At 38.5% G+C, this 13,292-nt stretch overlaps 1 protein-coding gene across 4 annotated transcripts in view; it reads right to left on the bottom strand.

The window, feature by feature from the left end:
- Positions 1-1,031: 1,031 nt before the first annotated feature.
- Positions 1,032-13,292, bottom strand: part of LOC117421263 (arfaptin-1) — a 54,173-nt gene continuing 41,912 nt past the window's right edge. For all 4 annotated transcript variants that reach the window (XM_034035421.3, XM_034035423.3, XM_034035424.3 and 1 more), the window contains 5 exons: positions 12,830-12,942; positions 11,626-11,847; positions 3,695-3,852; positions 3,185-3,359; positions 1,032-2,721 (listed from right to left, as the gene is read on the bottom strand). In XM_034035421.3, coding sequence (XP_033891312.1) covers positions 2,566-2,721; positions 3,185-3,359; positions 3,695-3,852; positions 11,626-11,847; positions 12,830-12,942 — 824 coding nt within the window. In that variant the 3' untranslated portion in view covers positions 1,032-2,565. The remainder of the gene's footprint in view (positions 2,722-3,184; positions 3,360-3,694; positions 3,853-11,625; positions 11,848-12,829; positions 12,943-13,292) is intronic.

Genomic DNA, 13,292 nt, shown 5'->3' with positions numbered 1-13,292 from the left:
AAAAGCTTAAATAAGGCATAGCAATTGTAACTTTTTTTTAAGACAATCAGAATTTTAAAACTGTTATATTGCCACATTGTATTATTCTATTATTTAGATCTATCCTTTGCTCAAAACAAAGGATATATCTTAAATTAGAGCAATAATATAACTATTATTAATAATAAATACATTTTAAAAGGTGCTTTGTTTAGTTGATGGTAAACAGAGTTACGAGATTATTGTCATATTGCTTAAAACAAACATTTACTAATACAGGTTATATTAGAGCAGAGAAGAGTTATTTATTTTTGGCAAGGTGTAAATAAAATATGTATAGCAACTCCATTAAAAAAGTCCATTATTGGATTCATATCTACAGCTCACGTGACATTGCACAAGTAAGCTTCCAATGTTGTAACAAATGAATCTACACATACGGCGTTTGAATACTGTAAATAGTTTAAACTAAAGTACTTTGAGAATAAGTAGGCTATCCCACTGCAGTCCCTTGCCTCTGCTAATAAATTGAGACCCTGAAACTTGCATTCTGTGTCGCTGACAGTGGCCTTCAAAACATGATCAAAATACAGGATTAGTTCACAGAAAGAGCTTCCTCAGACACTTTGCTAAGTATCACGTTAAAGCAAAACGGCGGTGCTGATGGTGATTAACAGTACGGTACTATTAGTGGATGGAATGCTGAAGTCTGAGGCTGGGTGAGAAAGCAGTCACACCAGATCTGTTTTGTACAGATGACTGGTGTGAGTTAGTTCAAGAATGTTAAAATTAACTCATTGATATGCACAATGCACAGTGTGCACTTTATATTCAAAAGAGTATGGTAAACTACTGGTGTATCTCTGTATAACAAAAGCATAACTTATAAAGCTCTTTGATTTCACAGATTGAATATGTCTGTTACATTATAGCTTAGTGTAAAAACTAAAACAACTTTTGTGGGGATACATACAGCAGGAAAACTACAACCAACTGAACACCACCGTGTATTTGTTTCTTTAAAAAAAAAAAAGATACTTGACAGACCTAACTACCAAGGGAAATTTTGGTTTTATTATATTTGAAGTTACACAACATTCAGAAGCCTGTATTGCAGTCAACACCTTTGTACAGTTCAGAATTACAGAGCCACACTTTGACAGTAATGGAATGAGAAAAATGCCAGAGATTGGCTATGCTTAACTAACATAAAAATGGAAAAAATACAAACACATATACTTATAGTTTGGTTAGTAAAGATAAAATAAAATTGTAACTATAACATTCAAAAGTATATGACAAAGCTAACAAGTTTGCAGTTCACAAAACCATTTTCAACTGTTAATGAGACGATTATAAGTTTATTCCATTTTTTCGAAGCACTGTTTAACCTAAAGTGAATGCTATAAAAACATTTTAAAAAGCGCTGACTGACAACAAAATATTCCTTAAAACACATTTTGTGAATAGGGCCCAATGTGTTTGAGAAGCAGCGAATACAAAAGGGATTTGCAATTAATTAAGCAGTAATATGTTATCTGCCACCTTTTTGGTCCACTATCCAGAGAACCTTAAATTTAACTAAATGTGTTAAAACAACACACAAATGTAGTGCCCCATTTCTCTTTCACTCATGGATATACAGCTATGGGCAAAAGGTTTGCATCACCTAGAATTCTAAGACTGAGACTTTATGAAGCAAAATGAGTTAGTTCCATAGGACGATGCAAAACTTTTGGCCATAGCTGTATATTGCAAGAACATGTGGCAGTACAAATCTCTGTTTGTCTTGCCAGTGATGGATGGAAGTGAAGTTATTTATAAAAAGGCACAGAGTTGCATGTTAAGGCTTGTCCATCTTTTCATTTTAGAGTTATAAAATATAACTGGTGTTCAATTTGGTGCTCAGAAAAACAACATTAACACAACACAACCCAAAAAACACCTTTGATATAAACAGACAATAGATCACTGAATGAGTTGAGACACTGCAAATGACCCTTGTTTTTGAAGCGAGTTCAACACACTTAAGTGTGTGCTGCTATCTGGAGTGCAGTTTACATGTCAACAGCAGCCGATGAGGCAGAATGGGAGCTGAATGAAGATTTTTTCGTATTGCCCTGCCTTTGTTTTGTAACACGTTTTAATATACAAATTTCATTTCAGACACCAACATTAATCCTAGAACAAGCTTTCAACATCTGAACAAAAGACAATTTACTCAAAAAAGACAAGATCACAAAAGGAATCATTTCAGTGCAAAACGTCCCTAGATGGTTTCATAATTACCCCACATATAAAATGGGGGGGGGGGGGGGTGGGGGGGTTCAGGAATATAAAATGGGGGGGGGTCAGGAATATAAATTAAGTTTCAAAATTCACAAAAAATTATTTTTTTTGATAAACATTTTAAGGTTTATATGTTGTGATTCTAAAAAAAAAAGAGAGAAGAAAAAAGGAAAAATATGTATTTGTTTTTGTTAAATTAACCCCGCCTTCCCTACATTTCCCAAGCCTACCCACCCCCTCTATCTTTACTGATCTGATCAATAGATTAGCTGGTCGTCAACGTGGTTTCTAGTGTGATTATTGCTCTTCTAGCCAGGATGGAGCGTCTGCTCCGGGAGTTTTCAACTTGATATGGAACTGTTTGAGTGTCTGTTCAAGCTGCTTCTGGTTCCCGGCGTAGTAAGCCGCAATAGCATTATGGAAGAGAACCAGCTGATTGTGCAATACTTTTACCTGGGAGAGAGAACAAGAAGAAATAATTACAAATCTGCCAACATACAAACTATACGGCTAATGGGGCAAATCACTGAACATAAGTCTATTATAATATGTCCCTGATGCAAACTGCTGTATATAAAGAAAACTTCCTGAAGATAAACTCTTTATTACTGTTAATGGAGAAGTCACGCTGAGGAATCCTCTTTACTGCTTGAATGTAAGTTGCAGTGTGGCCTTCAGAGCACAATTAAAGGAGCTGTATGCAGACAGGGCAAAGGTCATTCTTTGGACTAAAAGATTGTCTTATCTACAAAAGATCAGTAACATATTTTTGGAGCAAAAAATATTGATGAACATTAAATATTACAAGACGAGACAAAGCTACTACTTTTGCAATTCTTTAATAAAGAATGGTGATTAAAGCCAGTATAAAAAACACTGCTGGCATTAAACTTTCTTTCGTTCCTGATTTACTTACCTTGTTTTCTTCCAGGAATTTCAGTTTAATTGAAACATCATTGCGCATTTTTTCATATTTCTCTCTGTATGCCTGGAATGCATACTGGGATTGTTCAATCTTTGGAATTGTAGTGGCATCCCGAGGTCCAAGATTAAGCTCCTCCAAATCTGTACGGTATGCATCATACTCTATCCTGTAAGGAGCCAAGGACAAAGATCACTTTAAATATTTTTACAACTTTCATTATATTTTATAACCAAGGCAATTGCAGGCCATTTTACATTTCAAAATTGTATGAGAATGTAAGAAACACAAAGATCTGCAGCCTGGTCACATGATCTCCTTTTTTTTTGTCAGTCAGTGTAAGAGTGAAATTAGTTTAGTGGTCTCAACTAAGTCCTCAGTGGATGTACCATAAAAATCACTGTAAAACAAATGTCTGGTCAGGACTAAAAAGCAGGGATTGTTCAGGGGAAGACAGATGTTTGATCCCGAGCTCAGGGAGGAAGCTCATGTTGAATAGCATACCTGGCATTTTCATATTGTTTGATGTTGACCATGGTGTCTTCAATGGTTTTGTCTACCAAGGTCTTCACACTACAAATGAAAAAGTTAATGGCCCCCAGAAGCGTCTCACCATTTTTGGACAGAAGTTTTTGGGTCTCTGCATTGAAGCCAAACTCCTCCTAAAATACAGAACAATGAATCAATCAATTACTGTATGCAGACAGAAGTCATCTTTAAAAACTTACCTATGGTACATCCAATAATGATATATATATATATATATAGATATATAGATATATAGATATATAGATATATAGATATATAGATATATAGATATATATAGATATATATATATATATATATATATTTTATATAAACACCCTTTATAATTATGAACATAGGTCCACTGAATAACGCTTACCAAATGAGTAACACAGATAAAGGGTTAAAGAAAGAAAAAGGCAACAAAAAATAAAACACGTCAAGTACAATATGTAAGCCCAGGGGTGTAGGAAGGTGCCTTTAGCCCCTGGAAACTTGGTTATTCTAGTACAACCAACACCCAGGAGTGTCTTACTGCGCTTATAAAATGGGTTACAGTTTTTAGAAATAAAGATAGACACATTTTTATTTAAAAATGAATATATGGGTTTATTTTTTTCCTAAATATATTACTACGCTAGGAAAAATAGTTCCAATAAATGTAATAGTTCCAATGAATTTAATAGACAAACAAATTATTTTTAATAATAAAAATAATTAAATTCAAATAAATTAAATAAAATTAACAGAATATTTTCAGTATTTGTCTCAAATTGAATAGGTGTCTGAGAAGCCAGTGAAGAGTCTTGGGAGATGGTACGACGGGGATCTAAAAGACACAGTTCGTGTGGGAGAAGTTAGACAACAAGCAGTGGAAGGGTTGAAGAGCATAGACAGCAGCGCTTTACCAGGCAAACAAACTCTGGTGCTTTCAGTTTGGTCTACTGCCGAGGTTGCTGTGGCCACTGACTGTGTACGAGGTTTCTTTGACAACAGTAGAGAAGCTGGAAGCCTTAAATCAGTTCATACATCAGAAAATGGTTGGGAGTTCCACGCTGCCTCAGTAGAGTGGGACTTTATGGTAAAGGAATACTGCAGCTACCAGCATCCACTCTAACTGAGGAGTTTAAGTGCGCCAAGGTCCGACTGGAAATGACATTAGTAGAGTCACGCAACAAATGCGTAAGGGAGGCAGCACCTGTGCTGAAAACTGGAAGAAAGTGGGTGGCAAAGAAAGCTGTGGAGGATGCAAAGGCTGCCCTTCGAATTGGTGATATCATGGGGCAAGTTCAGCATGGAAGAGGGGGTCTTGGTCTCAGTTCAGCTCCTCCTACATGGCACAAGGCAGCCCCAGCTCAACGGAGGAAGATGGTAGTCAACGAGGTGCAAAAGCAGGAGGAGAGGATGAGGTGTATAAAGGCCATTTCCCAGGCCAAGCAGGGAGAATGGATGAGATGGGAGAGTGTGGAACAACGTAAGATTGGCTGGCAAGACCTATGGTCAATGGAACAGAGCAGGATCAGTTTCCTCATCAGGTCAACATATGATGTTCTTCCATCACCACAGAACCTAAACCTCTAGGTAGGAGAGGATCCCTCATGTCCTTTGTGTTCATCACCTGCAAGGCACATTAAGGCACATTTTAACAGGATGTAAGGTGGCTCTTAGCCAAGGACGGTTTACTTGGCGCCATGACCAGGTGCTGCAATGTTTGGCCTTAGCATTGGAAGACAAGCGTAACATGACCAATAAGAAGCCACCTGTTCCATCAAAACATTACACACAAAAGACAACATTCCTCCGCCCAGGAGAGCAACCACCAAGAAAAGGTGTTAAAACCAATCCTCGCCCAGGACAACTGGAAGCTGCTAGAGACTGGAAAATGCTGGCAGATGTTGTTCAACAGCTTATTTTTCCACCTGAGATTGCCACCACTAACCTTTGACCAGATATTGTCTTGTGGTCTGGATCAGCACACCTTGTTCACCTGGTAGAGTTAACAGTGCCATGGGAGGATGCTGTAGATGAGGCGTATGAGAGGAAGAAACTGCCGTATGCTCAACTAGCCACTGAAGCAGAACAGTGAGGATGGAGAGTCCGGGTTTACCCAGTCGAGCCCTCTTGAGGTGTCGTGGGCTAGTCGACGAAACACCGAGGATGGAAGGTTCCCACTTGAAGACCCCAGAGATGTACCCTACTTAGCTCAATCCAGACGGTTGTCATGCTGATGTGCTGGGGAGACCGCACTGTGGTTGATCCCCGGAGCCAGCATCGCAGCCGTTGTGTGTGCTGATGCGCTAGGGAGGCAAAATAAGCTGATCCCTGGAGCCAGCATTACACTTCAGCCATCAACACCTGACAGAAGGATATCTACATCATCATATGGAAGGAAGCGCAAATGGATGGAGACACCTATGGATCACATTAGTTTACTGTAAAGCTACGTCTTAGTTGGTACTTATCTTGGCGAGAGCCAAGTTCAAATCAGCATGAAGTTTTAACATCTACTCTCGTGTAATGGAAATCATAATTATATACATTATTTTGAGTAATTAATGAAGTTCACTACCAGGGAATGTACAGTTTTCTAAATTAAATTTCTGGTTACACAGTTGGACAGCTTGTGCAGTAGGTGGCACTGTTTGGTGAGTAGGGGAGTTTGTTTCTGCCTTTTGTTTACAAGTTGACGGTACTCCAGAGAGGATGTAAATCCAGGACTTCCCGGCTCTCAGTTGGTGCCCAATAGCTTCTTAGACTACCTTCATTTTTGTGTCCAGTGACTTGTCATTATTTCTCTAGCCTCCAGAGAAGCATTGGATAGCAGTTGAACTGCAATGGCGCGTTTTCAGGACAGAAATGAAGACGCTGTTTGTTGTTTTAAAGTAGGCATCTGAAAATTAGGTTTATAGATTGTCCCCCTGTGGGAGAATTTAAAAAACAATTCAGGCCAGCTCACAGGAATGTGTGGACATTGGAGTCACAAAACAAGTTAATTTACATGGAGGAAGTCTGACATTGTATTATTTAGTTGTTATTGGGGAAAAAAAATGGCAGCCAACTCTAAATTATTTTTTGTAAACATTCTTAAACGCTCGGCGCAATAATATCTTTGTAATAAGTCTTGTGAACAGGCTGGCTGTAGGGGTAACGTCAGGCCAGAAAGAAACACAGACAGGCAGTACTGGCAGGTGAAACTTGGACGCTGGAGTGCTCAGTGTGTTTAATTGTAAAAATAAAAGGTTTAAACAGAAAACAACAAAACACTTTGACAAAACAAAAAGGCGCTTTGGCCAAACAAACAAACAGACACTAAACAATAACAAGTATCGTGCTGGTTTATAAGCCAGCACGTTTTGGCAATTGTTATTTTAGTTCTTTAAATCTTTTAGCTCCTCGTCACACCTGTTCTCCACTCAACAAACACACAACCCTGAGTGAGTAAAACATGCATCTATATATACTGTTGTGCCGGGATTCAATTACCAATTAATTATTCACTTGAACCCCAGCTTGTGAACTAATTGTGCAATCCTGTGCTCACATACTTTATCTGCACGTGAAGTGATTATGCAATCCCCGTGCCTAAATACAACTATATATTTTAAAACCACTTGTGCTACACAGACCCATTTATATCCCGTGCACCAATACCTATACACCAACATTAACACACCACACGCAACACAACAGAAAATCCACACATGGGCAGGACACACTGGCACAGTCTTAGTTGCTAGGTCTTGTTTTTACCTGCTGGTTGTACTGTAATAGTTCAATGTCTTGGAATACCTATCAGCCAATCAGGACGCAGATATCTCCCAACCCATTTTATAAGAGGAAAATATACAGGTATATGCATTGTTAAGATGGCTGGAGCCATCTGGTGCATGGGACAGTTTAGAGACAACCCTTGATTTCCTAATGGCTGGCCTTGAATGTTAGTCCTCTGGATAAAATAGAAACATCTAAGGATAAGGATCAATTTAGCGTCATCTTAATGAATGTGTTTAAAATAAAATATATTAAGAGTGCTATTCTTCAGTGTCAAATAAAGAAATAGTTTACATCTAACTGTTGCTCCTAATTTTACTTGTGCCTTGTAAGAATCAATCTGTCAGCAACACCTGAAGTATACAGCTTGCATTGTTGTTAGACAGTCTACCCCACATTCTCAGCACTTATATTTTTAAATACATACTCCCATGCCTGTATTGTCAATTTAAGACAAAACACCTTGTTACATTAAGAGAGCTGATGTTGTGATTTACATTTATTTATTTATTTAATTAATTTTTTTTTACAGTTTTTAATTCTTTGAAGTTATACCAGAATTTCAATTTCCAGTTCACTCCAGACTCCAGTTTTTTTTATTTATTTACTTATTTTTTTAAAAAGGACAAAATCAATGTTAACTTGAGAATGCGTATGAGAGCTATGAATTCTAACAGTATTTTTTTTTCTTTCGAAAAACAAAAACAAAAAAGTTAGACTGGAATATTGGGCCCTATTCGGAAAGCATTACCTCATGAGTTATTTAAAGAATGTTTGACAGGCTTTATTTACGCACAATAATGAAACTGTCACTGTGTTTACTCTTACTATCAGCTGTCAAATGAATGAGTTAGAACAGATATTTGATACATTTTTAAATGCAGCTTTCACTGAGAGTACAATGTGTGTCTTTGAATGAAAAGTGGTTCCAACAGCAGGGCACAAGAGATTTTCTTCTCAACATTAAACGCAAACATTTCACATAAACTGTCATTTCATACATGACCCCTGCAGAAAATACAATAAATAACTAATGCAATCAGAACATATCATAAAAAATGACAACAGGATGTATTCCTTTCAAGCACATAAATGTCAAGGATAGTACACATGTAATGTATTAGCTGCATTACATTTCATGTTTAATATTTTAATAGCCAAGACAAGGTAAAGAAGATGATCATTTCTGGAAACAATCTCAAGTGATTTAATAAATAATCTAAACAACTTTAGGTTCCTATAAAATGGAGATTGAAAAAACTATTTAAAAGACTGAACAATAAACATGGAGTAGCATACTGATATAGCATTAGTGTCAGATATAAAAAGAAGATTTATAAACTAAAATGCATTTTACCTCCATGAACCATGCACCATAAAGGGTGCTGTCCATGTGTATTGAATGCAAAACTGTAAGGAGCATAATTATAACCAAGAACAGCTCCTTTCTGCATGTTTGTAACTCTGAATTGGCATAGAACAAATGTGTGCAATCAAACAATTAAAAACAAACCAATAATATTGTACTGTTACCATATACACACACATTGCATAATAATACAAAGCAAATTAAATATCTACTTGATGAAGCGGTTTTATTTTAGCCGACGAGTTGTTCAGCTGTAGCAGGCAGCAATGTAGCAAAAGTCACAGGGCAGTGATGTCACTTCCCTAGCAACAGGCCTCCTATGTTGGGAATGTGCATTTGAGAAGAGAGGAAGACTCATGAAATTAGTTGGAGACTTAAGTTGATGAGATTACCCTCTGCAGTATTAATTAAAATGGTGTGCTACTTTATATGCAAAAAATTTGAAAAAGCAAGTGAACACAGTTTTACAAAATATTTACGATATTTTCAGAAGTGAAATGGAATGACTACACTGGGCCGCAGTCTGGCGATAAACGGGCCGCATGCGTGTCCCTGTATAGAGCATGGAAGTGAATGATAGTGTCCTTATGCCCACTATGTCCTGCTGTCCACCAACTGCTGTAGCATTTAATTCATAGCAGTTTTACAATGGCCACTAACTCGCTAATCCACTATTTCTGTAACATTTCCCGTCAATGTTGCTAACAAGGCCTTGGCAAAGTCAGCAATTGCATGATATGGCTGAGGAGGCACAGTGTGCCTCACACATCTCAGGAGAGCTTGACTGCAGGCTGAGAAACAAGAAAAAGGTGCTGTGGATTACAGTGATTTTCACAAAGCAGCAATTATACTCATGCGATTAAAAAAAAACAAAAAAACAAAAGCAAACACAAGCCAAAGAAAAGGGAGCATCAAGATTAGTAAGAAATAAAAAAAGGACTCATACATAATAGATACTAGTTCATAATTACAAAGAGAATACATACTATAATAATCCACCAACTCCTGCTTTTAGAACATTGTTTTAGAAGCCTGAAGGCTTCCATCCAACCCCACAGCAGGTACAGAAGGTATGCTCCACATCGTCCTCATACAAATCAGTCATCTGACTTGAGGAATAAAGTTACATAATCAAGCAAATGAACCGTGAAAAAATAAATGTGTGAAGTCAAATCTGAAAGTCAATTGAGAACACTTCACATAATTTCCGACTTTATTGAAAAACGCCAAGGGCAAGCTAATAGTTCCAAGTGCATTTTTACCCTCTGCATTTGCAGTAGCTGCAGTTTAACAAGAAAATGCATCCAGCCTCTTTGAAGCAATTCCAATAACGGGACTGGGGGGTGGGGGGGGGGGGGGGTGTGTGTAGACCTTTCTATAGCTGATAAAGTTCAGATTCTGGAGGCACTACGTGAACCCGATGCTAAAACAGGTACGGGTAGCAGAAAAGTTTGGCATCTCAAAATCTACGTTTCTTGATAGAGCAGACAGTAGCCTGAAGAGGAGATTGAAATTCAAAACTGAGAGTGATTTACAGCCGGAGGTGGCCAATCATAAAACAAACATTGGACAACTACTTCTTTTAAAATGATGCTTCAGTATTAAATGTAAGTCCTGTATACCAAGTTTGTTTACTGTTTTTAAGGATATTGATAGTATGTTGTTGTAGTACTATGTGTACAATACAGTACTGTGTATACTTTTTTGTTTTACACGTCCGTGTAGTATTAGTAAACAGTTATTTGTTCTGATATATATATATATTTTTTTAATAAATTTAGTTTTTATTATTATTTTCTCCCAATTTAGAATGGCCAATTATTTTTTTAAGCTCAGCTCACCGCTACCACCCCTGTGCTCACTCGGGGGGCGAAGACAAACACACGCTGTCCTCCGAAGCGTGTGCGGTCAGCCGACCGCTTTTTATCCACGCTGCGGACTCACCATGCAGCCACCCAAGAGCTACAGCGTTGGAGGACAACGCAGCTCTCGGGCAGCTTACAGGCAAGCCCGCAGGCGCCCGGCCAGACTACAGGGGTCGCTGGTGCACGGTGAGCCGAGGACACCCTGGCTGACCTAGCCCTCCCTCCCCCCAGGCGACGCTCGGTCAATTGTCGCTGCCCCCTGGGAGCTCCCGTCCACGGTCGGCTGTGGAATAGCCTAGACTCGAACCGGCGACGTCCAGGCTATAGAGCGCATCCTGCACTCCACGCGGAGCGCCTTTACCGGATGCGCCACTCAGGAGCACTTTTGTGTTTATTTTTTAACACTGTAATGAACCAAGACGAATTTCAGTGTGCTGTTTCTACAACTATAGTAGGCCTACACATCATTTTTCCATATACATACACTTGAAAATGTGGCTTTTCGCTTTATAACAACGTTCGGTTAATAACAACTTTTTCCTGGGAACCGAGAGGTGTAAGCCCACTTTTGTTTAAAAAAAATGACTTAAACACTGTATGTATGTGAATATCACAACAGTAACATACGATCTGTGTTCATTTACATGCTTGCTCAACTACAAAATACAAATCTCCTTCACTGGCCTACATGTAAATGCTGCGTCAAGACACAACCAAATAATTTACAGATACTTGCATATTTGTATTTTCAGTGCATGACAGACTGCATTTTTAAAGGAAATAAAGGAAGTGCCTAACCAATGTGTTTTTACATCCATTTCCAAGATTTCAGACTTTTGTTCAAATTCCCGATTTCCGTGACCTCCATGATAAAATCGTAGCCTTAGTTATAAGCACAAACTTACGTGGAGCTCGGGTGATTTTAAACTGAGGTCTGCAAAAGCATCTCCGAGCTGCCTCTGGGTCTGCACCATCTGGTAGAGCTGTGATCCCAGGGTCTGCGCCAGTTTCACCACATGCTCGTACTTCCTCTTGTTGTCGCGCAGAATTTCTATCTGTGCCTCCAGCTCCAAGTCCACAGTTCTAGAACCTCGTCCCAACTTCTCTGACAGGATCTGTCTTGTGCACTGTAAAAGATAAAAAATGGGGACACACATCGGTTAAAGTAGGTAGAGTGAAACAGCGGCAATACAGCTGGGTTTGAATCCTAGCTATAACACTGAATATCTGAGTTGAACTTATTTCCACATTGCTGAAAATAATGGCAGAGTCAAACCAAATGGAAATCTGATGCAACTCCTCAACAAGGGCAATCCTGCTTTTTTCTTTTAAATAAATGCTGCAATGTCTTTAGTTTTATAAAAATATGCTGGGTGGGGATTTTGTAATCCAATGTTCACACAATATACGTCTAAATATATTGCTTCAAAGTTAATGCAGGCAGCTAGTTTAAAACACTAAACACACACTTCTGTCCCGTTAGCATATATTGATTTTAGCAGGGCTGAATACTTTGCAAGCCATCGGCCACTGTCCAGAGATTTGAGTAAAAATCACTGTCTCCTCAAGGTGACAGGAAGGAGACATAGATCTAAGAATGCAAAAGTCCTCTTGCCAAATGATGTATTATGTTTTATCGCATTAATGTAATTGTATCAGCCGAATGTGCACTGTGTTTTGGTTACTGACATGGCAGGCTAGTGCCGACCAGTGGGTTGTTTTCCTGAGTGATAGGAATGGAAGTAACTCCAGCAGTGAGGAGAATTGGATCTAAAATGTATATATACAGTATATATTAAATGAGAACACATTTCTGAAATGGCGAAAGGCTGTAGAGGAAAATATGGTACCGCTGCTCCAGTAAGGTCTCTCCCAACAGGCTTTGCAGTAGTCAAGGTTGTTTGAGGTGATTTGGGAGGGGAGGGGACGACGACAGACTTTCATATAAATAGAAGACGTTTAAAACCAGCAGCCTTGTGTCACTTCAACTGTATTACCGTCTGGTAATGCAATCCAAGCCAGCTTCTGTAATTTATACTGTATGTAAAAGTAGAACAGGCTGGGTGTTGAGATTTGCATGCATTTTAATAGGAGGGAGTTTTCACCTACTTTGTACGTGTTGATGCTCCATTTTCTCACAAGGTCTAGCTTCTCCATTGCAGGATTCTTAAGGTCCTCTGCAAGAACTACTGGCCCACTTATAGGTTCAACTTTCATCATGTCTGGAATGACAAAAAAAAGGTAACTTTAATAAACTACAGATGTCGACTCTTCAATGTGTTTTCCCTTTGAATGTTTGAACTGAGAATGGCATGACAGAAATGTGGGACATTGTCCTGCAGAAAAAAGGTTAGCTCCCCCTTACCTGTGCAAGGCAGATCAAACACCCACACATATCTTCCACAGACATTTCTTGGAAATCAGTGGAATACAATTTTATACAATATGTGCAGTTATTGTAAAAAAAACTCTATAGCCTCACTACTTTCCACCACACCACAAATATTTTTTACACCCAAAGTATCAAGTGTAAGGCATAAAAAGGTAAAACACAAAATTAGTGTTATACAAA

Source organism: Acipenser ruthenus, chromosome 1 (assembly GCF_902713425.1).
Source record: "Acipenser ruthenus chromosome 1, fAciRut3.2 maternal haplotype, whole genome shotgun sequence".
Classification (NCBI taxonomy): Eukaryota; Metazoa; Chordata; class Actinopteri; order Acipenseriformes; family Acipenseridae; genus Acipenser; species Acipenser ruthenus.
Note: the sequence above shows the minus strand (reverse complement) of the source record. Positions and strands in the feature narration are given on the sequence as shown.